At 51.7% G+C, this 27,436-nt stretch overlaps 2 protein-coding genes across 3 annotated transcripts in view; both read right to left on the bottom strand.

Moving 5' to 3' along the window:
* Nucleotides 1–2,116: 2,116 nt before the first annotated feature.
* Nucleotides 2,117–5,248, bottom strand: SELPLG (selectin P ligand). Its single transcript, XM_066609970.1, has 2 exons — nucleotides 5,175–5,248; nucleotides 2,117–4,135 (listed from the first exon to the last, which is right to left on the bottom strand). Exon 2 carries the CDS (start codon nucleotides 4,128–4,130, stop codon nucleotides 3,063–3,065), a length of 1,068 nt encoding a protein of 355 aa, XP_066466067.1. The 5' UTR covers nucleotides 4,131–4,135; nucleotides 5,175–5,248; the 3' UTR covers nucleotides 2,117–3,062.
* A 2,823-nt stretch (nucleotides 5,249–8,071) lies between these two features.
* The window catches only part of CORO1C (coronin 1C), a 55,683-nt gene continuing 36,318 nt past the window's right edge, over nucleotides 8,072–27,436 (bottom strand). For both annotated transcript variants that reach the window (XM_066609588.1, XM_066609589.1), the window contains exons 3-11: nucleotides 23,651–23,773; nucleotides 16,980–17,109; nucleotides 16,009–16,190; nucleotides 15,402–15,521; nucleotides 14,537–14,641; nucleotides 13,732–13,877; nucleotides 12,627–12,684; nucleotides 12,262–12,507; nucleotides 8,072–11,350 (exon numbers count right to left, since the gene is read on the bottom strand). In XM_066609588.1, the coding sequence (XP_066465685.1) occupies nucleotides 11,231–11,350; nucleotides 12,262–12,507; nucleotides 12,627–12,684; nucleotides 13,732–13,877; nucleotides 14,537–14,641; nucleotides 15,402–15,521; nucleotides 16,009–16,190; nucleotides 16,980–17,109; nucleotides 23,651–23,773 (1,230 nt within the window). In that variant the 3' untranslated portion in view covers nucleotides 8,072–11,230. The remainder of the gene's footprint in view (nucleotides 11,351–12,261; nucleotides 12,508–12,626; nucleotides 12,685–13,731; nucleotides 13,878–14,536; nucleotides 14,642–15,401; nucleotides 15,522–16,008; nucleotides 16,191–16,979; nucleotides 17,110–23,650; nucleotides 23,774–27,436) is intronic.

Here is a 27,436-nt window from a genome sequence, read left to right as displayed (position 1 = left end):
CTGCTCAAGTCAACGGAGAGATGGCCAGTAAAGGGTGGGGTTTGGGTCACAGCCTGAATCGGGGCCCTGCTTCGCCACAAGCTTCGATGCCTTTCCTGTGTTCCACCCAGATGATTTCCTTTTCAGTTTCTCGAGAGACAGAAAAGTCCCCCGTGACTCATCCGGTGCTGGTTACTGAAAGACCCGTTGTCTGGGTTCATTTAACCCTGAGCACAACGGGGAGAAAGAAGAAGAAGACCTGACAATATTTACAGGCACCTGTGAATGAGGATCGGTATTAAACCAGCACCTCCCAAGACAGTCAGGAGAGTTTGCGAGACAAGAAACCAGACACAAGCTTCTCAGTTCCTCCCTTCTGAAGTGGGAGAGATCTGAGCTACAAGGACATTCCTCTTGTGTCCCAAACTGCTACCCACCGCATGACAAACCCCAACCGCCCCTCCTGACATCACTGTTTCATCTGCACTGAGATGCTCCGGCTGCACTTGTCCAGCTCAGCCTATACCTGGAACAGACCACATTCCCCGTCTGACCCACGAAGTAATGAAGCATCTCTGGCCTGGTACAACAGGACTGGTATGTTCTTCTCTCACCCACACCCAAAGCAGGCAAGTACAGGGCTCTGACCCAACCTCAGCTGCCCTCCTCCCCACTCAAAGACATGTTCTAGGAAGCCAAGATTCGTCATTCTGATACCTGCATGGGTGGGCAAGACACATGACAAGAGATTATGCCACACCAGGAAGGAGAACAGCAAGATGACAGCAGCAAGAGGAAGGACAGACAAGACCACAAGAAAGCCAGAGAGGAGGAGACCAGCAAGAAGATAGCAGAGATGGTGACATGAAATGACCAGGGGAAACTCACAGCAAAGGGTCGATGGAGGGGGCCCCCTGAACAGGGCTGACCTTAGGAGCTGGGGGGTCCAATTGGAAACATTTTTTGCAGGGCCCTAGGTGTGCAGCCAAGGGCTGTAGAAGCTTAGATAGAAACAACATTTAGACTTTATGTCTCTAGGGGAGAATGGAGAGCAATCAAAATGGGCACTTTAAAAATGAACGTGAGTAAATGGATCTAAGCAGATTTTCATACAAAACTGCAGGCGTGTCGGCCTCCAAGGAAGCAAACAAAATGCGTAGCTTTGCCTTTGAAAAGTAAATCACTACAAAACCACTTGCTGCAGTGACTGCGAAATGATTTCGTAAAAATATTGATTTTTAAAAATGTTTACTGTAGTCCGAAGGGCCGTTAGGCGCGGGGGCCCAATCGGTCCAACTGGATTAAAGCCGGCCCTGCGCCTGGAGAGAGCAGAACTCCTGCACCAGGCCAAGGTCTGTTTCACTTCTGCCACTGCGGTCAGCACTACCTCCACGCACTGTTCCTGGTTCCCCTTCTGTTCTGACACTCGTACCGGGAACTGAAAATCCGGAACGGAGAGGTGGGCAAGCCGAGAGGCACCTTCCAGGTGGCTCGACTGCCAAGGGGAGACTGAGCAGGGCCTCGGGGTGCAGGGAGATAACACTGTCAAGGCAGCAGCCCTCTCCGCTGTCAGCTCCCCCCAGCAACTGCACATGGAGGCTCACTCTAGCTGTCATGACTTATCCCCAACTTCCTTGTCCGCCTAATTTCCTCTATACCTTGTCTCATCCTTCCTTTTACAGCCAGTGGCCACTGCTGTGATACCAAATGCCACCGCTGTACGAGTCCCTGTGTGGGAGGAGAGGCTGAAGGAGACAGGAGGACATCTCCCCAGCTTGGCTGTGATGTCAGAAGAGGTGCGTTTTTTTTCTGAACGCACACAGCAGGAAAGAAATGCTGGGAGACAGGCAGGCGATAATGGACGCAGGTGCTAAGCACAGGAAAGACCCGACTCCGATTCACACATGCATGAAACACAGACCTCCCTGGGAGTTCTGAGTGGAGATGCACACACCCCTCTGAAAAATCTGGGTGGTGGCGGGTTGTGAGGTCCAGGTTTGCATGTGTTACCCAGGAGAGGAACCCCAATACAAAAACGGCAAAGGAACCCAAGACAGACACACCCCAAAGCCTCTTAGGAATGAATGCACAGCAGCTTCTCTCATTTCCATACATTTAATATTTTAAATATGTGTTACATTGGGGAGCCCTCCCTGACTTCCACCTTTCAAACTTTCAGCTGCCTTCTACAACATCCACTCTTCCTGTTCAGACAAACACTGTCCGGGCACACCTAATGAGCTCCAAGAGAAGACGGGCCGTCACGGCTTCCTGTAGATCTCCTGGGTCCCTTCCAAAATGTACAAGCCTGTCTGGATGCTGAACTGGGGTTTCAAAAGGAGATCAATGGGGGGGGGGAAGCACTCCCTCTCCCCAGCAACACAGGCAATGGAAAAACAGAGCCCACAGGACTTGCAAATGTTCATGGTGTGAGCCTCTCTCTCTCTCTCTGTCCCTCTGCAAAATATTTGCCAGGTCTTTCCTTTGGTCTGGTGCGAGACAAAATCCACCTGCTAGTGGCAGCCACATCCCACGGACTCTGGGCAGGAGATCCCTGATCACGGTGCACAACGCTCCCATTTCTAGGGACGGTGGGTGGGTCACAAGCTCGCCTGGATGAGATCACCCCTCTGAGATCATAAACATAATCTAAGCTGTATGAATGCCATGATTCTACACAGAAAAAAGCATAGAATCTGGACTTCCAATCCCGCCCCCCCCCCCCAAGGCCTCTGTTGGCAGAGCAGAAACTAAGTACAATTCGAGGGTGGGGACCCACTGCTTGACCTCATTCATTTCCGCTCCCCATTGCTAGCAGAGCAACACTTGGTTTGAGCCAACTGATCGCTCGAACTGCGAGTCAGTCTGCCCAGTATATACGGAGCACAGAACCCCACCATCCTTAGGTCAGATCTTGAATGGCCCGAATGCATCAGGTTTAAAGGCACACACGACAGCAGGTGCGTCATCCGTGGGGGTGCCAGAAATGGTAGCATAAGTGAGAATATTCGATGGGGGAGAAGGTTCTAGAAACAAGAAATCAGAGAGAGGCTGGGAAGCCCCAAGGGCAGGAAGAGAGAGCATTAATGGTCTGGCAGGAAACTGTTGAGAGTCAGGTTGTCCATCTCGGCCTCCGAAGCGTTCTCCCCCAACATCCTCATTCTCCTGACTCGTGGGTGCCTCCCTCCGGCCTCCTCCGCCTCGTCCGGGGACAGCAGGGACGAGATGCACACCATCTCTGTGTGGTTCTGCTGCTTCAGCTTGTAGGCCCGTTTCTGGCGCCACAGCAAGGTGGCCAGGACCGTGGTTATGACGATGAAGATGCCGGCAACCAGAGCCAGGAGGAAGATCGCCAGCAGGCACTTGCCAACCAAGTTGGTGACGGCTGGAGTCTTCTGCGAAGGTATCTTCACCGGGATGGTGGTGGGTGTGGAGGAAACTACCTTGGCCGTCGCCGAGACTCCCCGCACCGTTCCTTTGGCTCTGAGGCTGGGCCCAGCGGTGACCGTCTTTTGCCTCAGTGTCGCTGTGGAAACAGCTGAGGTGCCCACCAAAGTCTGAGAGGGTGCCCTGTGTGTTGCCTCGTCCACCGGAGGCCCCGTTCCCGTGGTGACCTCCGTTGCTCCCTTGCGGGCAACAGTGGTCCTTCCTGATCCACCGACGGAGGAGTTTTGAGGGAGAATTGTTCCTGTTGACGTAACACCCTCTGTGGTGTCTGCTTCGAGCATTGAGTCAGTAGTCATTGGGATTGAGCCTGGAATGCCTTCTGTGGTGTCCTCTTCAATGGTCACGTCAGGAGCCATTGGTGTGACGGTTGTTGGCGCATCAGTGGAAATCCTCGTTCCAATAAAACCTGGGCTGGTGGTGTTGTTGAGAGTCTGAGTGGAGACGGTCGTGTCTGGGGGCAAAGTGTGATTGGCTGCCATCCTTTTTCTGCGGGGTTGTCGAGGTAATTCACGGTTTACATCTCCTCCCGTTTTCCACTCCCACCGTCCTGGAGGAGACTCTGACTGGGCACGGAGGCCAAGTGCCTTCACGCTCTTCTCAGAGGCGCCATCTTGGAAAAGGAATTTTAGGATTGGGAGCCTGTAGCCGGCAACTAGGAGAAGGCTGGAAAGGATCACGAACAGCAGGTGCCAGAGTGAAGCCATTTTACCTGGAAGTAAGCAGGGGGAAAGGAAGCAAGGGTAATATTTGTTCTCAGGCAACCTGAGGGCAAACCCCAACCGCCCTTCATGTTTCTCTTGCGCTTCAAAACGGCTGCCCAGCGAGAGAATGGCCTTGCTTTAGTGTGGGTGGGAGGGGACAAGAACCTCGCCTACAAACTGACCTCCCCTTTCTTGTGTAGATAAGGTTTTACTTGATAAACTGCAGGAAGAGGCATCTGCAGGATGGGCAGGGAGCAAACCTCAGGCACTTAACAGCACCGTGTCCAAGGCACCCAGCCCAAGGCAAAGATGAGTCAGATTTCCATCCTGCAAAAGGGCCAGAAGAGAAGGCACTCTGTTTTGCACAGCAGCACCCAGCTATATAGCATCTGACAGAGGCTCATGGACAAAAGACAGTTCCCCACCCGCAACTGGGGTTTACGCTGGAGGTTCCTTTACCCAGCAGCCAGCCACTGTCTATGCCATTCCTCCTCCTCTCACTCATGGGACTCGAAAAGGAAAAAAAGAAGGTGGATCAGAAGAGGAAGTGCGGAGGAGGAGAGGAGAGTCGTGGGCTAGAGCGACTCCAAACAGGCTCCGAGCATCATAGAGTGCTGCCATCCTAACACCCTTCTGCTTGGTACATGAGAACCTGAAAAATTGGGGACTGGAAAAGCCAGCCTCGCCACAGCTCCACCTCAGAGCAAGACTTCCCGAGCTGTTGACTCAGGAGGTCTCCTCCAATGAGGGATTTAGCACTTGGGCTGCTTGTAAAGCAAGCCCAGTTTGCGGTTTTGCAAGTGCGCCGTTATGTGAACCTTGCAGCCCTACCCAGACCAGCACACAGCCCTCTTGCCACGAAAGGCACATACCCGGGTCGGAGAAGCAGCAGGAGAGCACATAGCCAGGCTTCGGCCACAGAAGCCGGGAGCTGCCTGTGCGGGCAGCACTCTGGGCGCAAGAGATGCCACCCTCAGACTGCGGCTGTGAGCTCCAAAAAGGAGAAGCCGCCACATGTACCCACCACGTCCAAGCCAGCCTCCTTACCTGGTACGGAAGAGGGCAGGAAACTGACAGCCGGGTGCCATGAGAGGAAAAGGCGAAGTCAGGAGGGGAGCTGTGGTTTCGGAGAACACGCGCATGATGCAGCTTCCTCTTGCGGGGAGAGGCACAGGCTGCAGAAGCACCAAGAGGAGTGGCCTCTGGGCCCGATTGCTCTGCAAGGAGCGCCTCTGGCTGCATTGCAGGGAGTCCTCAGCCAGCCCCCATTTCCACAGACAGAGGAAGAGGACCAGTCAGGCCCCATCCTTCTGCGTCTGCACACAGGGAAGTTAAAAATAAGAAGGTCCTGCTGCAACTTCTTTCGCTTCCTTCCACTCCTTTCATAAAACCACCTTTCCCCTGAAGTCTTTGGCAGTCCCTACCATCAACGCGGGCAAGCACAGGAAATCAACATGGTGGCATCCTCTTCCTCTGCCAGCATTGCCCTCCCCTGCATCTCTTCCTTCCCCATCTAGACCAGTGATTTTCAATCACTGTGCCGTGGCACACTGGTGTGCCACAGGAGTTTGAGGGAGGATCATGTAGTAGTAGGGCCATTGGGGGATGTGAGCCCCCAGCTGGCAGCTTAGTGTGCCTTGTCCATTGTCCAAAAATGTATTTTCAGTGGTGCTGTCCTAGGTGCTACTCGTCCCGCCTACAACTGGCTCACGACCCACCTAGTGGGTCCCAACCCACTGTTTGAGAAATGCTGGTCTGGGAGTGAGAAGTATGTTGGACTGAATGAAAATCAGCTCCAAAGGAACTGCAGGAAAGGAGCCAATGAGGGCTGGTGCCTTGCTGAGACCCGTTAAGCCATCCAGATGGATGTCTGTTCCACAAAGAGCTTGCTTTCCAGGGTGCCTCCTTTACAGCTAGGGCTGTGTGGCAGCTCTTGCATGACCTCAGTGTCCGATTTCTCTCTCTGCTGCCACTCTTCATAGTCAAGGGAAGTGTTACAAGTTTTCACAGAGCCCAGATACGCAAGGCCCAGCTGGCCCTACTCTCGCTGCAGCTGGTCACGTGGAATCCTGGTGACCCCAGACCTTCTGGGCTTCTCTTGCACTGAGCCCTCAAGAGCTGGTGCAGCCCAGAGGCTGTGCAGCTTGAGCTCTGAATCAGGCCTTCCTCAGGCAAACCATGTCCTTCCAGCCTCAGTCTTCTCAGGCTGCATTATGGGGATAGTAATAAGGGCTGTTAGAAGAAAGTGAAGGCTAACATGTGAGGAGCGTTCTGCGGACCCAGAAACGTCCAGCATTGTTCGTACAGGAAGCACCAGCAGGAACGTGGTGACTGGTAGATCTTGGGAGAGCATGTCACATTTGGAGGCCTCACGCTGGGCCGAAAGCCTCTCATTCATCACTTGGAACCCAAGGCTGCTTCCTCCAGCACATTTCACAAGATCTGGACACTCCACCAGCTGCAGGGAGATATGTCTGCATGAACATCAAGCAAGTTCTACAACTGAGACTAATCGTGGACCTGCAAGTCAGGCTGCGCCCTTGGATTTGGGGGGCCATGTCAAGTGTCCCCCTCCGAGACCTCCAGGGCGGGACCCCAATCAGAACTGGGATGAATTCACCCTCAACTCGAGACAAACGTATACACAGAGAACCATGAATTGGTGGAGTGTCCCAGTTCCCCAAGCAAACCCCCCTTTTGCGTCCATCCTGGCTGGCTCTGATCCCTCCTCTTGTACTCAGAGGTTGGTTCGCAGCACTGCCCCTTCTGGGATGCCGAATGTTGTAAGTTACAGAAATATTTCAAAACGTTATTTGGCCGATACTTCCTCCCTTGCCTGTGCACATCAGTGACGCGACACAGGGCCTGCTCCGTTCCTCCTCCAAGCACCCTCTCAGAGGCTGTCCAGAGGAGAGGGCATCTGCCAAAGGGGCAACGCTGGTGCAGTGCCAACTGGGAGAATGCCTTCCATCTGTGCGGAGGACACAGAACGGCCTCAGGTTGCATAGAAGGGTTTCCATGGGCTATTTTCTCCTGCAAGGCTTTTCCCGGCCACTCTGAAAAGGGAGTAATGGACCTAGTCTAACTGGAAGAGCAGAAGCTCCAGTCCACCTGTCCTTTCTTCTCCAAACCAGGGTGTGGAAGGAGGGGCTGACAACCCCAGATGGTGGGCAGGGTTTGGCACACCCACACCAGGAGGACTTGGGCTGGCCCTGCACGCACCCCTAATTGAGAGGCGGCTTAGGCTTTTGGTCCCAGTGTCACCTCCACCCATACGTGTGAGAGGTATCTGGGAATGAAGAGAATCGACCTCCCTTTCCGCTTAATTTATGGATCTTTTAACCTAGCACCGCCTTCTCAAACGTCTGGTGAGGGGCCACAGATCAGCAACAGAGCACTGCTTCATACCCTGGAAGTCCAGGTCCAGCACCTGTGGTTACAAACCCCTCTCCAAGCGCAGGGCTGGATTAAATCCTGCAGGGCCTCTGCAGTGTGACTGGACAGTCCTGGCCTAGGGGGGCCTCTGGGGGCACCTTCGCCTTGAGCCGGTTTCACACAAGGAAGACCAAGGAGCAGCCGCACCAGAGTGAAACACTAGCAGGGCATGCACGGCTGCAGGAGCACACAGAAGGCAGCTCCTGCCAGTTTCTCGCATTGTCTGCAATGCCCCATTCTAGCCCTGTGTGCAGAGCTCAAGGGCCTGGCGGTGCTTTGGCATCACGCCCACACAACGTCCGCCGTCTCCACAGCCCCCACGCCTGCACACTGAAGCTCCAGTACATACCACTGAAATAAATGTATCACCTTGGTACCACCGAACACCCACTGCCAAGTGGCTTGTGTGCCACAACTTCTCTGTGGCTTGCACCCAGTTGTGTGTGTTTTTTTTTTTCACAGGAAAAGGAGGACGACAACAAAGCAGCAGACAGGTTTCTTTTTGGTAATCAATGATTGTTTTGTTTTTTGTTTTCCTTTTAATCTCTGAATCGGGAAGCAAATATTTGGACAGAACACTATGGCCGCTCTATAAGAGCGCATCTCACAAATACCTCTTCTGGATCTTGCACGTTTGTGGGAAGGGGGGATGACTTCACAGCTAGCAAGAAGCTGCAGGCACTGACTCCTTCTGAGCCCGGTTAGGCATCACCAGTTCTTTTAAATAAAACACAACTTTAGACTAGACATCCAAGGAGGCCTTCCCCACCCTCCGCACCTTAAAAAAACAGAAGCAAGAAACCCACTGCACAAAAGCAAGCCAGCCCTGCTGGGGCAAGGGAAAGAGTGGCAGATGGGGGGGGTGTCACTGAGGCTGGTGTTTGGTGGGGGAAATGCTCCCCCCCAGGTGATGACAACCACAAAGGTCCACGGAACCCGACACTGAAGCACGTGTACAGACTGACAAGGTAGTAACTCCAGCAGGGAGACTGAGCTCTCTCAGTCCTTTTGGAAACGTTCCACTCCACTGCCCCAGTCCAGTGAACAGGCCCAACTCCAAGAACCTGCCTGGACTGCTGGTGCCTCCCATCAGATTTGTGTCCTGCTTCTTTTCCACTCGCATCTTGCAGAAACAAACAGTTTTCGGATTATTTCGTTCTGCTGCGTTATGGGCCCCCCAGGCACATGCACATTCGCTGTCCTTCCAGCACATTCCCCGCACCAATTCACTTCTCTGTCCTGCACGGGACAATCCCCCAGACAGGCAGGCGAGATCCTCCCTAGAGCACAGGTCCTTGTTTTGAACATGCAAGTTTTGTTTGTTTTTTTAAAAAAAGGGATTGCCTTAAAAGCTCTATCTAAGCTACCGGAGAAAAAGGTCACAGCGCAGGAGAAGAATCGCCGTTGCACCAGCATGTTTGCAGACAGCACCTTGGCGGTGTGCATGTGAGAACAAGACAAATGTTGGCCAAACTTCCCGGAGCCTTCCATGCTGGTCGCCTGCTCTCTCCTAGTCTCCGCTTCAGTGGCACCAAGACCCCACAACCAGCCACGTGAAGTGGCAGCATTTAGAAGCAGCCCGACTGAAAATAGCCGCAGGCGCTAGGCAGGGCAAGTGGCATTTGGCAAGAGAACGGCTGAATGTACCTTCATGGCACAAAGAGGCTCCCAGTCTTTTTTTTTGGGGGGGGGGGGAGTCTTGCTGACAGGACCCACCTGAATTCTCAGAGGAGGCAGCAGGGGGAGCAGGCATGGAGCCGGGAGACAGCCCCCACGGCAGCAAAGCCATACACTGCCTGCAACAGGCTGAATGCCCGGACTGATGGCACCAGCGTCTGCCTGGCTTGCAGCAGTCCTATCCTAACAGGAAAAAAAACCTTCTCGGAGGGGCAGGGAAGAATCCTGTGGCTGTTGCAGGCACCCTTCGCTGACGCTTTAAGTCTTTTCTCACAACTTTACAGAGCTGACAAGAGGGATGATAAAGCAGGAAGGTTGGCGCCAGACAAACTGGGCACTCTCGGAAGCCAAAGGAACTGCCGGTCTGATTTCTGCTGTGCTGCAACCACTGCAGGTGGCGGAAGCCCATTCTGCAGTGACCAACCCAGCAGGGATCAGCTGATTCAAGGAGCCAAAGTGCTCCCCCCTCCAGCTGGCTCCATAAGGGATCAGCTGATTCAAGGAGCCAAAGTGCTCCCCCCTCCAGCTGGCTCCATAAGGCTGCTGACTCTATCCCAGCTCTTCAATCCCAGCAGATTCTCTCTCAGGGCAGGCTGAGCTATGTGTGCAGAATGACTTCCTACGGACTGTCCTGCCTCCTGCCAACTCAAGGCTCACCACTGCCCCGTACAGCCAGGGTCAGAGAGAAACTCTCTGCTCCTGCTTTGACAAACTGCAACTGACGTTTCTCAAGCAACGCAAGGGACCCTTTTTCAAACTGAAAATCCCAGCAGATTCTCTCTCAGGGCAGGCTGAGCTATGTGTGCAGAATGACTTCCTACGGACTGTCCTGCCTCCTGCCAACTCAAGGCTCACCACTGCCCCGTACAGCCAGGGTCAGAGAGAAACTCTCTGCTCCTGCTTTGACAAACTGCAACCGACGTTTCTCAAGCAACGCAAGGGACCCTTTTTCAAACTGACACGTTTGCAAAATCCTTGGTGACCAAGACGAGGAATCCCAGGGCCCTGGCCAGAGGTGCAGCTTGGCATGCTATAAAAACAGGTTAAAAGACTTCCCCCCCCCCCAAATGAAACAGTTTCCCAGCATTGTATAAAATTTAGTGGCTGGTCATGTGTCCTCAATGCTCCAAACCCTCCATTCTTAAAATCTGGGTGGTCAACAGAGTAAGTGTCTGCAGAAATCCAGACCCGGAAATCAGTCCTAGATACCCCTTGTCACCGTGAAGGTCAAATCAAAGCACAACATGGCTGAGTGACAACTTCAGCGCACGGTTCTGGAGAACAGCACTTGGCCCCTAGGACAGCAGCAGGGGCGGCAACAGATGTGCCTATATAAAAACATGTCAGGCAGCTCTGAACCTGGGGGCTGGGGATCTCAGACTAGCCTTGCCCACGGTGGTGGGTCTGGGTCTACAACTCCCGACTGTGGGAAGATAAAAGGCGCATACCAAACTGTGCTGTTCTTTGATTGGCACAAATACACAACGCTTGCTTAGGTTACGGCAACAAAATACTGCAAAATGGTAAAAAGGAAGGAAAGGAAAAAAAGTGGCCTTTTGATTCTGGCAACTTTAAAAGTTTAAAAAAGGATGTGTGTGTGTGTTTGTCATTTTGGTCCCAAATTCCAGGAAGTCCAACAGGCATCTGACTCTTCCCTGGAGAGCTGGAACGGTTGGCCGTTCGATCGACGATCACCGGGTGAAAACAGGCAGCACAAGCGGCAGGTCTGAAATGGCCACACAGTCACAAACACGTCAGGAAACAAAACCTTGCACTCAAAAAGGCTCCACATGGTCGCCAGCTTCGGCTGGCACGCACTAATTTAAGAGGAGAACAAGATCTGGACCAGAACTGGCGCCGAAGCGGTGGTGCTGCCCGGTCTTGGCAGTGGAATGTCTTCCCAGTTGGCAGTGCCTCCCCTCCAGCCCCACAGCTCAAGTCCTGCTCCCATCTCTTCCCCACGTCCCCATCCCCTCCCCGCCGCTTGGCTCTCAGACCGCCATCTTCGCCAGCTGCTGTTCTAACTTGGAAATGCGCTCATCTTGATGGGCGATTGTGTCTTTTAGAGATTTGAGCTCTTTCAAAATTTCGTCCAATTTGGCTTCATTTTGCTGGAACAAAGAAAGGAAAAATATATATATAAGTAAGTACTGAAATGACGGGGAAGCGGCCACCTTGCCCAGCTGAACAAGGACGGCCCAAAGCACACCACTCTCTAAGGCCCACCACCTTTGAGGGCCTCTGCTTCTGGAGTGGAGACGGGTGGCAATTGGGCCTTTCCAGCTCTGGTCCCCTGCCCAAGGAACCTCCTTAACTGGGGCCGGGTCTAACAACTTTTTGGCAGTAAAGGCCTTTTTGCTTAGAGGCATTTTAACTTGTCAGGCTGAGGTGCCAGACTGAGCCTGGAGGAAGTATTATTTTATTCCTTCTAGAGCAGGGGTGTCCAAAGTTTTTGGCAGGAGGGCCACATCATCTCTCTGACATTGTGTCGGGGGCCGGGGAAAGAAAGAATTAATTTACATTTAAAATTTGAATAAATTTACATAAATGAATACATTAAAGATGAACTTATATGAATGAGTGAATGAAGGTCTTGCAATAGCTCAAGGCCTATAAAAGGCCTTGCACAAAGCAAGGCTGGCCTTTCCTTTGCTGCCTCTACTGCATCACAGACATGAAGCAGCAAGCAGTGGAGGAAGCCCTCATCCCACAGCTCACGCGAAAAGGTCAAACAGTTGCCTTCACGCTGAGAGTAGTTGTGTCGGGCCAGTGTGGGCTGCAACAAATCTCTGGAGGGCCATTGGAGACTGGGGGCTCCCTGAGGGCCGCATTGAGAGGCCTCGAGGGCTGCATGTGGCCCCAGGGCCAGGGTTTGGGCACCTCTGTTCTAGAGGGTATTTTTAAACATTCTTAAGTGTTACGGTAAGCTGCTCTGAAAGTCTCCACTGAAGGTCGGGTATTAAATGTTTTCAATAAAGCCTGGGAGATGGAGGCTCGGAGCCCAGAGACCACCTTTACTCACAGTGTTGGAGGTGTCCACTGCCTTCTTCGGGGCACTGATGAGGTCACTTTTCTTGTTGGCTGCCGGTTTGTTGTCCAAGATGTTCTTCTTTACCACCTTGAGATCCCTGTTTTTCCCTGGAATGTATCCGTGCTTCAAGGAGATGAGAACAGGGTCGGCGTTCTTGCCCTCAAACCACTCTTCCGCTTCAAGAGGAGCTTCTGGTCCAGCAGTGTCTGGATACAGGTCGTCTTGGAAAAGGTCAGACTGCAAAGGAGGGGTGGGTCAGTGGCGCGAAATGAGGCAAGTTGCCACATAAGATCTGTGGTGCAAAGCAACACACAACAAAATCCCCCCCCCCCCCCACAAAAGACCACAACACACACCTTTCGCGGGACGGTCATGATGATGGGCTCACACTTTCTCTCGTGAAGTTTGAAGAATCTTTGAAAAGGGAAAGAAAAAACCAGAGAATATTCAACTAAAAGTCAGAGCTTGGCTTAGTTTTCCTGCTTACAGGCCTAAAAATAATTTAATGTCAAGAACCAAAAAAATGGGCTGAAACCAAAGAATGCCGGATTTTTCTCCCCAAGGAACAGCAGGGCCTCTCCACATTTATGCCTTGCTGATGACTGTTCTGATACTGAGAGCACTGGCATGGGAGCTTAGAGAAGGAAAAGACCGTGCTGGGCTGTGTGATTTGGCCCTGAAGATATTCGCTTCACCCTCACAGTGACACACTAATTAGGTCTGTCTCCCTAATTGGGGAGGGCAGGAGGTCTGGTCTAGAGGGTAGAGCCTCCATTTGCCTAAAGACAACATCCACAAGGTCGCCAGTTCGAGGCCACCGGCACCGTGCGACCTTGAAGCAGCTGACAAGCTGAAGCCGAGCTATTCCATCTGCTCTGAGCGCGGGAGGATGGAGGCCAGAATGTGAGACCAGATCAGAAAGAAACATCTGAATGTTGTGGTTTCTTGAAAGACAGAACCTTCTTTCAAATTGTAAAAATCCCTATGGGGATTTAAATAGCCTGCCTATGTAAACCGCCTTGAATAAAGTCTTGAATAAAGACCAAGAAAGGCAGTATATAAATACCTGTATTATTATTATTATCATTATTATTATTTAATTGGGGATTTTTGGGTTGGGTTTGGGAGTTCTGAAAATAGCCTTCCATGTACCATAAAACATGACTGGGTGACTTCCTGCACAGAACTGACCTCATGATATGTGCAAGCATCCAATAAAAGAACAGAACAGAACGGGGGAAGGTGGACATGTGGCACACATGGGTTGGAAAAAGATCAGGAGATGTATGTTGACTACGATACAAAAAGGGACACTTGCTGACTGCATCCTGCAGGAACTGGGATGGGTTCTATTGCCAGGGCACCAACTGGTCTGGTTTTGTATTCGACCTGAGATTCCAGGAGGTCAAACCGCAGATTCTGTACTAAGACGTTCAGCGATGTGGGGCCGTCTCCGGTTACCTGGCTATCTCGCACTTGTTCACATCCAGGCCCCTCTTTGGCATGAAGCCCATCCCTCTCTGAGGCTCTTTGCTGCTGAAGGTGTTGAGGTAGTGGACGTAGGGTGACTCATCTGTGATCTCGAAGTAGCGGATGCTGCTGTCCCCCTGGTGGAAAACACAAGTGATGAGGCAGGCAACCTGCGAACCAGTGCCCGGGGGGGTGCACTTCCCACTTGCAGAATCCTGGATGTAGGTGCACAGGGCATCCTGACTGGGACTAAGCAGGCTCTCTGAGGTCAAAGACGCAACCTCTCAAGATGCAACCCGCTCACTACCAAGGGCTACGTTAACAAGAGTCTGACATCATACACAACTTATCCAGCACCCCGCTTCCCACAGCGGCCCACCAGCTGCATCCAAGAAGCCAACAAGAATGAAAGCCATGAGCCTCTCCTGCTGTTGCTCAGCGGGCACTGATATTCAGTGGTATACTACCCCTGAATATGGAAGTTCTACACTGCCACCAGGACTTGAGCCAGCAGCATTGAAAGCCACCTAAGCCAGAGCAAATTTCATCCTAAATTCGTTATTGGAACCATGCAGAGATTCTTGCAAACAAATAATTTGAAAGTCATCAATTAAGAAGAAATTGACAGGAGGAAGGGGCAGAGTTATCTCCCCTCTCTTGAATGTTATTCTCTGCATTTGGGGGGGGGGGTGTTTCCTTGGAAACAAAGAGACAACACACCCTTGCATTGCCATTCCACAACTCTCTTCTTTTCCTCGCACGGTGGATTCCAACCCACAGAGCAGCCACCACCTACCTTCCCACACAAATAAATGATGTTTGTGTCTGGGTCGTAAAAGGGCAGCAAGACGCCATTGCTCGTGTCCATTTCGTGGAGGGCGATGGGCTCGTCCATGGTTTTCTGCAAGACAAAAATGGCACCTTACCACAAAACTGTCACAGCAACTGCACCAGGCTAAAATGCCCACCTGTTCTGATTAAGAAGAGAAAAATTCTACTCCCAAACCAACACACAAAATACTTCAATTGCTGAAATATCATTCTATGGAATGACCCATGGCTCGCTAAATGTCAGCCACGAAGAGTTTACCCCTACGGAAAAGCCTTCAGTGCTTAAGGAACGGGCTCAGGCCAGAACTGTGCCCAAACTCCAGAAATCAGAGCTTCAGGAACACACAGAAGCTTGTGAGACTTTCCAGATGTCCTTACTGGCTGACAGATAGTATCTGCTGAGGATCACTGTGAGAAATAGGGAGGGCAGATAACAGGAAAACATTTTTAAGGGAGCAGAACACAGTTTGTGAGGCTTCTCCATCCACTGCATCATCTGGTCAAAGGGGTTTGGCAAGCTTACGAAACCATGCAAAAGCCAGACCTACTCGGAGAGGGACGGAAGGTGGACAAGCACCACAAGCAGTGATCTCCCTTTCAAATCATCTTCAGTTCTCTAAACACACCATCAGCTGTCTCCAGTCAGAAGTATGTGGGATCCAGGCTGCTAAAGGCAGGGCTGGAGAAGTTCAGGTGCAACTAAATCAGTGTTAAAATGCAAGAGTTCTTGGCTTAAGGACGTGTCTTCTGGGGCACCGGAAATGGACAGGACTGGAGAGAGAGAGAGAGCAAATGCATTTGTTGTCCAAAGCAAAGGAAGCAGCACTTACAGGGTTCCAGAGTGCAAGCTGCCTTTCGCTCATGCGGCTGAAGCCAGTGGTGAAGACGTTCCCGTCTGAGAGGAAGATAGCCCTCATGGGTCGGGCTCCCTCATGGGCCTTCTCTTTCTCCTGGGGGGGGGGGAGAAAAAGGGGGGGAAGAGTTGGGTATGGCTCAACAGTCTCCAATCTGCTTCAGCACAAGAAAAACAGTAATAAGCACTCATCGCATTTTTCCCCCAGGAAACATGAAGTCATTTGCAGTCTGCAGAACACAATTTCCCAGGTCTAGCTGCTCCTTCATCCTGCAGTGGCCAACCAAATATCCCAACGGGAAGCCCCCAGGCAGGACTGCCACCTTTTGATTCTGCTCCCCGAAAGCTGGAAACCAAGAGGCTGCCTCTGAAGACAGAGGTGTCACATAAGAGCATCAGAAGAGACCCGCTGGATCAGGCCAAAGGCCCATCTAGCCCAGCTTCCTGTATCTCACAGCGGCTCACCACGTACGTCATGACCAACGATCATTGACGGTTCTCTCTTTTGCTTCCTCAGCAAAGAATTTCACCAGACACCAGCTGCAGAGGTGTCCGAACCGTTTAGCGGCACAGCCTGGACTCACAGCAACAATTTCCTGCTTCCTGGGGTCAATCACTCGCACTTTCTTGTCTTTGGAAGCTGTGCAGATGAGGCTGCCATTGCGATTCCAGCTCACGTTGTAGATCATATCCTGGTGCAGGTCGTCGAGGTTTATGAGGGGTTCGCCTGTCCCCACGTTCCAGATGATTATGGCGTTGTCGCAACCTGAAAGAGGACAAGATGAAATGAGCACTGTGTGTTTAGAGGAACCAGGTGCTCATCCTTCATTTCCCATTTCTCGCTCGCCCAGGGCGTCAACATTCATGTCGAAGGGAACATCAGAGAATGGAATAGAAGCCTCCCTAGTTCCAACCCATCCTCAAGAGCAATCTGGTCTTGACCACCCAGAAACAAGAGGACAGGATGGCCCTCTTTACCCCAGGAAGTTCATCTGCCCCCCTCGCTGCTGGGTAAAACACAGAAGAGTATTCTTTGGGCCCTGGGCTATAATAACCAGGGCTTGTCCTCTTCTGATGTTCCAGGAGTGTCTCTGTTATATTGTGTCCTGCTGCGTTTTGTTCTGATTGCTGTTCTTTTCATTTTTAACTCTTGATGGCTAGTTGCCCTTGGAAGGGTCCCATTTAGGAGCTCTGGGTAGCTTTTCCTGGTTCCAGGAAAGAACCGAAGCCACTTTGCCAGTGTGCCTGCGAAAGAAGCTACTGGGACAACAAAGGTGAGCGTCAGGGACAGAGGCCTCTCTGGCTGGAGGTGTGGCAGTGAAGAGAGTGGGCTGGTAGCCCCAGGGGAACCTCCCTCTCTGCCCCAACCCCACCTGTTGGGATTGTCAATCTGCCTCACAGGCCAGGACTCCGGGATGGTGTCTGTGAAACACATGAATACCCAAAAGCAGGGAGCAAATGTTGGGTACTGGTGTTTCCCCAGCAGCACCACGTCCTGGGACTGTCAGTGGTCACACCACACTCTGCTCACATGACCCACTGGCCCACGGCTTACCTGCACTCAGCAGCACGTTGCGTGCGGTGGGGTGCCAGGCCACGATGCCCACTCTCTTTGAGTGACCCTCTAAGACAACCACCGGCTCCGTCAGGGACAGCGTCAGTCCGTTCTCAGGAATCTGCCAGACCTGCAAAGGAGGAGGGAGAAATCAGTCTCCAACAGGTGGAGGAGGCCTCCTGACTTGCGAGAGAGTCCTGTCGAGCGACCAGAGGTTGGCGCAAGTGTCACACAGACAACTGCAGCTTGATCGGGAGCCGGATGCCTGCCTGTAACGCAGACCCCATTTCTCCCCAAGCTCTCCAGCAGCAGACATCACAGGCAGGCTGTTAAACAGCCTTTGTTCTGCACACCCGAACAGCACAACCTTACAGCCAGCCAAGAGGAGCTCTCCAAGGAGACCCCTTTGTGGAGACCGTTTGGCTGAGCCGAGGCAGGGAAAGAAAAACACGACCCCGTCCTGCGCCGCAAGACAAATAAGGAATCGCCTCTTATTGGCACATTTCTCACCTGTTCTCACTGTAATGGTTCCCTGCAAGGCTGGTGACCCGGACTGGGGATTCAGCCATGCACCGAATATCCTGGTTTTTGCAGTCTACCTGGGACCGCACATGCCCAGAGATTGCCAAACACCAGCTGGGCTGCAGTATTTGTGATTTGGGAAAGGCTGTATTCAGCCGGTGAGCCCGCAACCTGTGCCAGACTGTCCTTCATTCAGAGCTGCGTTTTCTCTCCTAGACTAAGGGAGGGCGAGGGTGCATTGCTAAAAGGACACTTCATTTTCTGTTCCAGCTTGAATATCACAAATGGCATTGTGTGTGTAGGCAGGCAGAAAAACCCAGCAGGGGTAGACAGGCCACAGCGCTGATCTGCCCGCCCCCCCATCCGTACAGCCTTTGGGTAACAAATTCTTAACTTCCACTCCCTGCTAAACACATCCCAAGCCTTTTAGCCGCCCCCCCCCCCCCAAAAAAAAATCAGGTTAATGGTATTTTTCTAAGGCTGGCAGAACTCCTCAAGAGCAGCCTCCTGGGAATCTTCTCCATGAGTCATCCCTGGTCAATCATTCTTTCTGAACCTGCGCTGGCTTAATGGGGGGGGGGGGCGCGTGGGGGGGGCGGGTGAGAGTCAAATGCTGAAGAAATGCCATCCATCACCAGCAGGTGGCAGCAAAATGACAATATGCCTCTTGCTATCTAATTGTCCATTTCTGGTGGGGAAACAGCACAGGTCCCGAAAAATTGGCTTGCGACGGCCAAAAGCAAAAAGCTGCTGGCGCAATCCTGAGGTCTGGCCAGGACACCCAGTCTGTTGCCTGGAGTGCTCCCTGGGGCATTTGGTGGGCCGCTGTGAGATACAGGAAGCTGGAATAGATGGGCCTATGGCCTGATCCAGTGGAGCTGTTCTTATGTTCTTAACTACAATTCCCAGGAAGCCTTGCAGGTCTCTTGTAATCTGGTGTGCTCCCTGGGGCATTTGGTGGGCTGCTGTGAGATACAGGAAGCTGGACTAGATGGGCCTATGGCCTGATCCAGTGGAGCTGTTCTTATGTTCTTAACTACAATTCCCAGGAGGCCTTGCAGGTCTCTTGTCATCTGGTGTGCTCCCTGGGGCATTTGGTGGGCCGCTGTGAGATACAGGAAGCTGGACTAGATGGGCCTATGGCCTGATCCAGTGGAGCTGTTCTTATGTTCTTAACTACAATTCCCAGGAGGCCTTGCAGGTCTCTTGTCATCTGGTGTGCTCCCTGGGGCATTTGGTGGGCCGCTGTGAGATACAGGAAGCTGGAATAGATGGGCCTATGGCCTGATCCAGGGAGGCTGTTCTTAGGGAAAGACTTAGCCACCTTCCAGAGCAGACGTACCACCATCACCCGCCACTGTCCCAGGTCAATGGCCTGCACTGGCCCACTCAAGGCTAAGAGGAGCAGATTCAAACACTGCCGCCCCGTGTTTTAAGTGGTGAGTCACCTGTGCGCCTGCCCCAGCGCTGACAAACCACAATTCCCCTTGTATGGTTTGGAACCAAAAAAAGAAAACAGGGAGACAAGATGAGGGGAGCCGGTCTCCTGAGCAACATCAAGATGCAGAACAAACCCAAAGCACTCAAGGAAGTCAGCCCCGGCTGGCATAACCCAGACCACTGCCCGGGTGTGAGCTGCAGCAGAAAAGGTGTGCCCCCTGGCACGCAGAAACAGCAGTGCCCTCCACCAGGCAAGGATCTACAACAGAACATCAGCTGGCCCCGGCTCTGGGACTGGCCCTTCACATTCAAGCCCAGTCCTCTTGCTATCGCTACAGCTGCTCATGAAAAACATCCCCCAGACATTTTACCAGCAGAGGAGTGGCCTGACACAAAAGGCAAAAACACAAAGCGTTCACAGAGAGAGAGCTATTTCATTGGCTTGGAGTTGGTAAAAGAGAGAGAGAACTTTGTGGTGCAGGAAGCTTTTCCCAGATAAGGGGTGGGAGGTTGCAAGTAAAGGCAAGGGCCGTGGTGTGAAGGCCAGCAGGCCACGAATCCCTAACGGAGGAACCAGACAAGGGCAGCCTGTGGGGCACCTTGGACTCTAAGGCTGCCCTGCAGAGGGTCTCAGGAGCACAGGGGAAGCCGCAGGATGAACCCTCCATTTCAGAAGTGCTTGGAGTACAACTCATTGGAGAAGGCGGGGGAAGAGTTGGCCCAGAGACTCCCTTGACTCTCTTGGAAGGCCTGGCCCCGAGGAGACCCCTTAACTGCTGCACTACAGTGAACTCCACCTGGTTTTATCTGCTATGGCTCTCTCGGGTGCCAGGCCGGGCCTCACAGGTGGGGGGGACAGGGCTGCAGGTACCAAAACTATCCGTCTCTGGTGCCAAAAAAAGACCCAGCTGCAGCACAAGTTTCATCACTCACACAGTATGCTGCGGGGCAACACAGATCATCGAGCTTTTGTCACAGATAACGTGACTTTCTCAGGCAGGCACGATCTAGAGGACTGCAGCCCCAGGAATTCACAGATGCGTTCCTGGCGACGAGCATGTCTGCCGCTGCTGCTCCGCTGACCGGCCAGGACAAACACGGAGGAGAACAAACATTGCATCATACGCAAACAGCCACGCGAGGTTTTACTCTGCTCTTTGCGCCGGAGCACCAGTACACACACTGCCTCGCACACAACAAACTGAAACAGACGCTCGTGAGCAGTAGGTGGTCAGCGTGAGCAGGGAAAGGGACAAGCACTCATGCGGTCGACCCCACATCTCCCAAGAATTCTGTCCACCACCACCCTGGTGAAAACCACCCAAACAACTGTGGTGACAGAAAATGAGACCCCCTCTTGCACTGGGTCCACATTCAGCCGAGTGCCCAGGCTACAGCAGAGGTGAGCAGTTAAGATCAAACTAGTCTCCCTCACCGCCAGGCTGCAACAGACCTTTACGCAGGCCAAGAGCTGGGCTGAGGCGGCAGGTGGCAGTCCCAGAGTTAGCTCAACTGCAGAGCAGCGACTGGCTCTGTGAGACCCTTTGGCAGGCCGAAGAACTGTAGCCCCAATCATCTCACTCAAGAGTGCAGCGCAAGAAGAGGAACAGGGCGGCCTGAGCCGACCCCTCCATTCCTCAGCAGGGAGGAGCGCCAGCTGCCTTTCTGAGGTATGAAATCGGAGAGAGAGGGTGCCAATCAGGGCACGCAAGGCTGGTTGGCAGATGCCCAGATGTTCGGTCCAGTGCTTTCCTGAACAGAATGAATGTTTGTGTTCAGCGCTTTTCTGTAGTGAGGCACAAGAAGATAAAACCAGAATGCAGGCCAAAGGCATCAATAATTTTGAGAATTTGCTCCCTAAATCGACACGTCTTGCAAACATTTTCAAGGAAGAGACAGAAGCCGTGTCTGGCTCTCCAGAAGGGCTCCCAGTGGGGGAAGCCGCCACGTGGAAGGGGTCGCTCCAGCTGTTAATTCCTACAGGCACCAGGGCCGGAGCTGCAGCAAAGCCACATCCCCTGTTCCAAGATGCTGTCCCTGGTCCCAATTATGCAGGAATCAGCGAGGGAAGCGCCTCGTGCTTGCACAGGGACGCCAGGCCTCAGAATCAGCCCTGAGTGAAACGCCGCCATCGGCGTCTACCAGCTCTGCTTTCTCCATCTCCTTCCTGGCTTTCGCAGCCTTTCAACAGAGAGCACTACGTTTCGTTCCAGACCCCTCTGATTTTTCCATCTAAGGGCTACACCTCCTTACAGAGGTTTGGAAACAACAGAAAATACTTCCAGCCTCACGGGCTGGAGGTTCTGCTTTCCATTCCAGCTGGGTCTTAGTCCACGCCCAGTCACCAAGACAGCGCTTGCAAGGCCACCTATTTGAGGGGCTCGTGTGGAACCCCAAGAGCTGCAGGCGTAAGTGTGCCTGGCAACCTCAGGGGCTTGCTTGGCAGACAGAGGCCAATCGCGTCACCGAAGCCTCTGTGAAGGCAAACCTTCGCTTTGCGCGGACGCTGGACGCCCACCTTCTCCGAAAGGCGGACCAACTGGCTCCGGCTGAAAATAATTCCTCCCATCTGAGAAGAGCCGTCTGGCAACCTCCACAAAACCCTTGTACAACCCGACGCTCTCCAGACAAACCTGCAGTTTATTACTGTCATTCAAAAAGTTCCGAAGAATCCACATTTAAGCAGTTCCTTATTTGCTGGCAGGAGAAAAACCGTTCTTCAAAGTGAACAATCCAGACGAGAAGGCTACACAACATGGCCTAATGGAAGCCTTTCTGGAAGCCAAGCAAGAGAGGAGCCCACAGGGTAAAAGTGCTCACCTTGGTTTTATGAAAAAGCTGCGCATGTGTTTTATTTATAGAAGGCTGGCAAGTCTCTTCTCCGTTAAAAAAAAAAAAGTTGCAACGAGCATCAAACACTAAAGACAAACAGAGCTGAGCCCGGTGGCAGAGACTGGGAAGGGGGCTGCAGCTAAGTGGGTTGGACCTCATTGAAACCCTGGCTGGAGAACTACTGGGAGCCACAACCAAGGAGGTCCTGCTCTATGTGCCCTTGAAGTGCCACCTTTGCAAAAGAAGGAAATTTGAGCAGAGTCTCCCCACCCAGCTTTAAGTGCATCAGCCTTTGCTTTTCCCCACACAAAGCACGTTAATTCAGTGTGTTTTTTTTTAGACCCAGTCCCTGGAAGGCAAGGGGAAGGGTAACCTCGCAATATCACAGCAGCCAACCAATCAGAGCATTCCATGACTAGCTTCCAGTGCAAAAAGGGGGGGGACCCACATGTTGACTGTGCAAAACAGAGAGAAAGCAATTTCCAAGGCGTCTCACTACCCAAACTACATATCTAAATAACCTCAGATGTTTGAGACCTTTGATCAGCAACCAGGGGCTACTCTGAGACAGTGATGGAGTAAAGGGGGCCAGGATTATGCCACTTCCCCTCTGAGTTAACAGAAAGCAAGTCTCATAGCTGTGCAGCCACCAAAACCCTCCATGCGCATTTGCATCCAGAGGACCGATTCAGCCACTTGGCTGCCAGGTCCCAATCCCTCCCTCAGATGTTGCCTGTCCTTACACTCAATCCAATATTGGTTGCCACTACAGCTCTACTGGCCTTTGCTCAAACGTCACCTCCTCCAGCACCACACATGGTCTCCCATGCAGCTTGGATTAGAGGCAAACCCGTCCCTCTGTCAAGAAGCTCCAGAGTTGAGCTCTGCCAAACCGCCCACTGTTCAGGCTTCAGAGAGCATTCATTCCATTTCACGTGCCTTCTGAATTACAGCGCCATATGGAACATTCCGCATCCTGTAGCCCACAAATCCAGTTCAGTGGCAGGCTCTGAAAACCAAAAATTTGTTTCTTTTTTTAAAAGAATACTGTACATTGTGTTAACATTACAAAAGTGTCCCAAGACTGTGAGATCACAGGGGATGGCAATGAGAGGAGATCCCCTGGAGCGGAAGAGAAATCCAAGGGTCATGATGAACAAGCAGCTGCAGCACGAAGAAAAGGAGTCTTCTGACCTGACAAACACAAAACTTTGACCCTGCACAGGCACACACACCCCTACCTTGTTAAAAGCAATTTAGGGGCAACTTCCTCCTTCCTGGCTTCCTAGTCACAGGCAAGATGCAACAGCCACTGCAAGCATCTGCCACTGATTAACTAGCACAGATTCGGTGGCACATGCTGACTGCACTCCAAAGCCATTTCGAGGTTGGTAATCACACACACTTCGATAGCGCAGCATTAAACTGAGGTCTTTCAACACAGGGGACAGGAGCCTTGGGAGACCCAGGCAAACCTGAGTCACTACGGTTTGTGCACTTGGGTTTACCAGCGATGCAAAAGGGACCTTTTTGCCCTGGAGCGTGTCACTGAGAGCTAAAGCAATGCAGAAAGCAGGAGAGACACCCTTTCCAAAATCAAACGTACTTATCTCGTCAGCGTGGCTGTTCAATTCCATTTAAAGAGGCAGGAAATCAACTAGCTACTCCTGCCTGCCAGACCTGCAGTGAGTATGGAGCTGTATTTCTGCCATCTACTGGCACCAAGTTCTGTTCGGGTTTTTGAAACTGAAACAAGGATTTGTGGCTATCAGTCAACACCAGCACAACGAGGTTTGCCCAGCGCACGTCCGCAGAGCTGCTTCTAGAAGGTAAAAGGAGAAATCCATATTTTCAGAATGCTTTTCATAGCCACTTACCATGACGGTGCAGTCTTCTGAGCCACTGGCGATGACGTGGTCGTTGTGAGGACACCAGTCGATGTCGAGCACGGGTCCTGTGTGGCCACATACTGTGGGGTAGGACTTGTCGATTCGACCTGTCTGAAGAGGGGGAGGAGAGAGCTCTGTAAGACACGGGACCAAAGGCACAACCACAGATGAGAATTCTGCACCCCCCCTTAATACACAAAATATACAGAACACCAAATGCAAAAAAAGTCAAGTCTACCATCTTTCGGCACAAAAAGTGCTAAGTTTACATGGAAGGACCTTACAGGCTAGGCACCAACTTGAAGGACTTCCTCCTCCTGCCCACATGTGTGGTTGGTCTGTGGAACTCCTTGCCACAGGATGTGGTGATGGCGTCTGGCCTGGACGCCTTTAAAAGGGGATTGGACAAGTTTCTGGAGGAAAAATCCATTACGGGGTACAAGCCATGATGCGTATGTGCCACCTCCTGATTTTAGAAATGGGCTATGTCCGAATGCCAGATGCAAGGGAGGGCACCAGGATGCAGGTCTCTTGTTATCTGGTGTGCTCCCTGGGGCATTTGGTGGGCCGCTGTGAGATACAGGAAGCTGGACTAGATGGGCCTCTGGTCTGATGTTCTTATGTTCTTAACTACAATTCCCAGGAGACCTTGCAGGTCTCTTGTTATCTGGTGTGCTCCCTGGGGCATTTGGTGGGCCGCTGTGAGATACAGGAAGCTGGACTAGATGGGCCTCTGGCCTGATCCAGTGGGGCTGTTCTTATGTTGAGAGTCCTTCTCTGGATGCTATCACAGATTAAGCAGAGTGACCGGAGGAAGGGTCCTTTCTGTGGGGCTTTTCTTTGGTTTTACTCCATTATTATTACTATTATTATGTTTATATTTTTTGCGAACCCCTTGGAGAATCTTCAGTAAAAGCAGGTCAGAAATCAGTTAAAACATATATTTGTATTCATGTAAGGGGCTGGCCAGTTCATCGAGCTGCTTACTGGCCATCAACCCTCATCAACACGACACCTACCACTGGTTACTCTTCCGCAACCCCTCCCAACTTATGTATTGGAGATGTGATGCCTTTCATTCATCTCACGACCCCACAAAACAAAATCCTTGATTTCCAGCCCACTCAGCCTGTTTAAAAGAGGCTCAGCTGATGATCCTTCCACGAACCATCCTTTAGGAACACCCCTCTAGCCTGCCCTCTTTCAACACCGATGGCTGCAGCATGGTCTCTGAAGCTGATCATCTTTGCCCCTTACACTGCCTGAACCCTGGATCATGGTCTGTTACTACACCACTAATTCCTAGGTGCTGAACATCTCCAATGCAAAGTTCACTATGCATGACTTTTGAGAAACAGTGGAGCTCACAGACGACTCGCCTTAGGCCTGCTTCTCAAAATCAGAAACAAGGGGAAAAAGTCCATTACGGGGTATAAGCCATGATGTGTATGCGCAACCTCCTGATTTTAGAAATGGGTTATGTCAGAATGCCAGATGCAAGGGAGGGCACCAGGATGAGGTCTCTTGTTATCTGGGGTGCTCCCTGGGGCATTTGGTGGGCCGCTGTGAGATACAGGAAGCTGGACTAGATGGGCCTATGGCCTGATCCAGTGGGGCTGTTCTTATGTTCTTATGCAAGTCCTAAAGGGGTAAGAGATGCAAGAGTAACAAGCATGTCCTTCCTACTAAAACTCCATGTAAACTTCATCGCAACTGATCCTTTCTTCAGAGCTGGGAGCCACCGAGAAGGAAAAAGTGTGCTTTTTATCAACACCAGGAAAATGACACTTTCTAAAATGAGCAAACCTGGTTATTTCTAAAAGTAGCTCTTAAAGAAATATCCTAAGAGATGAGACCAAATAGACTAGCTACCTTCAGAGAACCAACATTGAGAAGCCTGAACTATGTCTCACTGTGCCAGTCAAGTTTTTTTTTACTGGGAGGAAAAAATTAGCTGGAACATACATATTATACTTGCAAATGGATCCCAAGTGTATGATCAAGATAAAGGCCGAATATCAAGTTTGCCAACAAACAGCTGAGTGTTCAGCCGAGTTCAGCAGATTGTGCAAAAGAACTGGAATGCGTGTTTTTCGTTATCTAAAATGGCAATTCATTTGCCAACACACAGACCTGCAATTATCTCTCTCTCTCTTGGTATCACTGCCCCCATGTAGTCTTCGGAGGAAAGTCAAACAGAAGCAGGCGGCCCCTTGCGCTAATTGCCTCTCTGTTTGGGATCTGCCCAACAGAGGTTGTCCATTTACATATAATGACTACTTGCTGCAAGCCGGGTAAACAACTCTGGAATCCAAATGGAGTCTTTCCTGCTTGATTGGCACTGCCAGTCATGGACTGGCACCGGCTCCCGCTCAGCACTGCTTTTTAGTCACTGACTTCAGAGCGAACCCACTACAAGCTCACCAGGGTGAAAAGAGAGGCAAGCGACGGGTATGAAGAACGGAAATTAGCCGCCGAACTGCGCGCCATTAATGAAGCCAAGGGTGACAGCCTGTGAAACTTCACCTGAAATGAAAGCAAGTGGACCCCAAGCATGCCACAAAGCCATTTGGCAAGCACACTGGATCTATGCCGTGACCATAGATTAGGCTGCTCTCAGGGCCATGGGGACCAACTCTTGGGCTGAGGCTCTGCTGCCATCGCCAAAGCTGAAGCGCACACGCTTTGAACCCAGGGCCTTTCTGCGTGCCTTTCCAGACAGGGCTGGGAAAGGCCCTTCTCTGTCTGAAGTCCTGGAGAGACACTGCCAGGCACAGCAGACAGTGCTCAGTGTGGCCAACCAGTGATCTGACTTAGGAGAAGGCAGCAGGTTCACATGTTCTGTGCAAGCTCCACTCTCCCTTCTGCGGTTAGGGATAGCCACAGTTTATGGTGATGTCTGAATCACAGTTTGATCTTCAATCAGCAATTTAAAACAGGGCTCTAATCCTGCTTTTAATTGGCCTGAGAGCAAATGATGGTGACCAATTCAGATGTAGTTTTGTATTGTATTGTAGTATGAAACTTTTTAAATAAAAATCTATATCCCCCCCCCCAAAAAAAATCTCTATTTCCCAATTCAGATGTCACAATGAGCCTTCATTGTTGCTAACCAGGAAAGAGGGGAGGGGATGAAATTCACAGTGCTTTACATTGACAGTGAGGGATTCACCAATGCAAGGTTGAACAATTGCCCTGAGCTGTGGCATTCCTTCAAGGAAAAGAGCAGGACGACACCATGCGGTCAGACAGACAGTGGAAGGCATAGGGAGGGAAGAGAGGAAAGATTCGCTCAGTCCGGTCTTTGCTGCTAACTGTGGTCAGTACAAAGCATCAGGTGACCAGGAGTACGAGCTGCAAACACACAGCGAGCAGACTCTGCTCACCACACTAAATAGTATTTATTAAGTGTCTCAAAGCAGACAAACGATGCACCGCACAGGACCGCAACACGGGATGTCGAAAGTGTAGTGCGGAGAAAGTGTCGATGTGGGGCTTTCGCTGGACTCGGTGGAAGCCACAATCCAGCTCCTTAGTAAAAAGTCATTAACGTTTAGAGACAATGAACGACCCCCAATGTAAATAATGAGATTGCAACAAGGCAATAATTCTAAGAGGACTCAGCGCAGCATTTGCTGACGCTTCCCTTATTTTCAGACATCGACCTGCGCATTCCACCAGCTTACGCCAAAGAGGAAGGAAGCCAGATCTTAAAGGGTTTGAGATGCAAATGAAGCTCACTTCCAGACAAGCACTGTTTCTTCTCTAGGGCCT

This window comes from Tiliqua scincoides, chromosome 14 (assembly GCF_035046505.1).
Source record: "Tiliqua scincoides isolate rTilSci1 chromosome 14, rTilSci1.hap2, whole genome shotgun sequence".
NCBI lineage: Eukaryota > Metazoa > Chordata > Lepidosauria > Squamata > Scincidae > Tiliqua > Tiliqua scincoides.
The sequence above is the reverse complement of the archived record's forward strand: the minus strand, read 5'-3'. Positions and strand labels throughout refer to the sequence as shown.

Excerpts from the sequence above, each read along its gene's own strand:
- SELPLG (XM_066609970.1), bottom strand. The coding sequence starts at position 4,130 with ATGGCTTCACTCTGGCACCTGCTGTTCGTGATCCTTTCCAGCCTTCTC.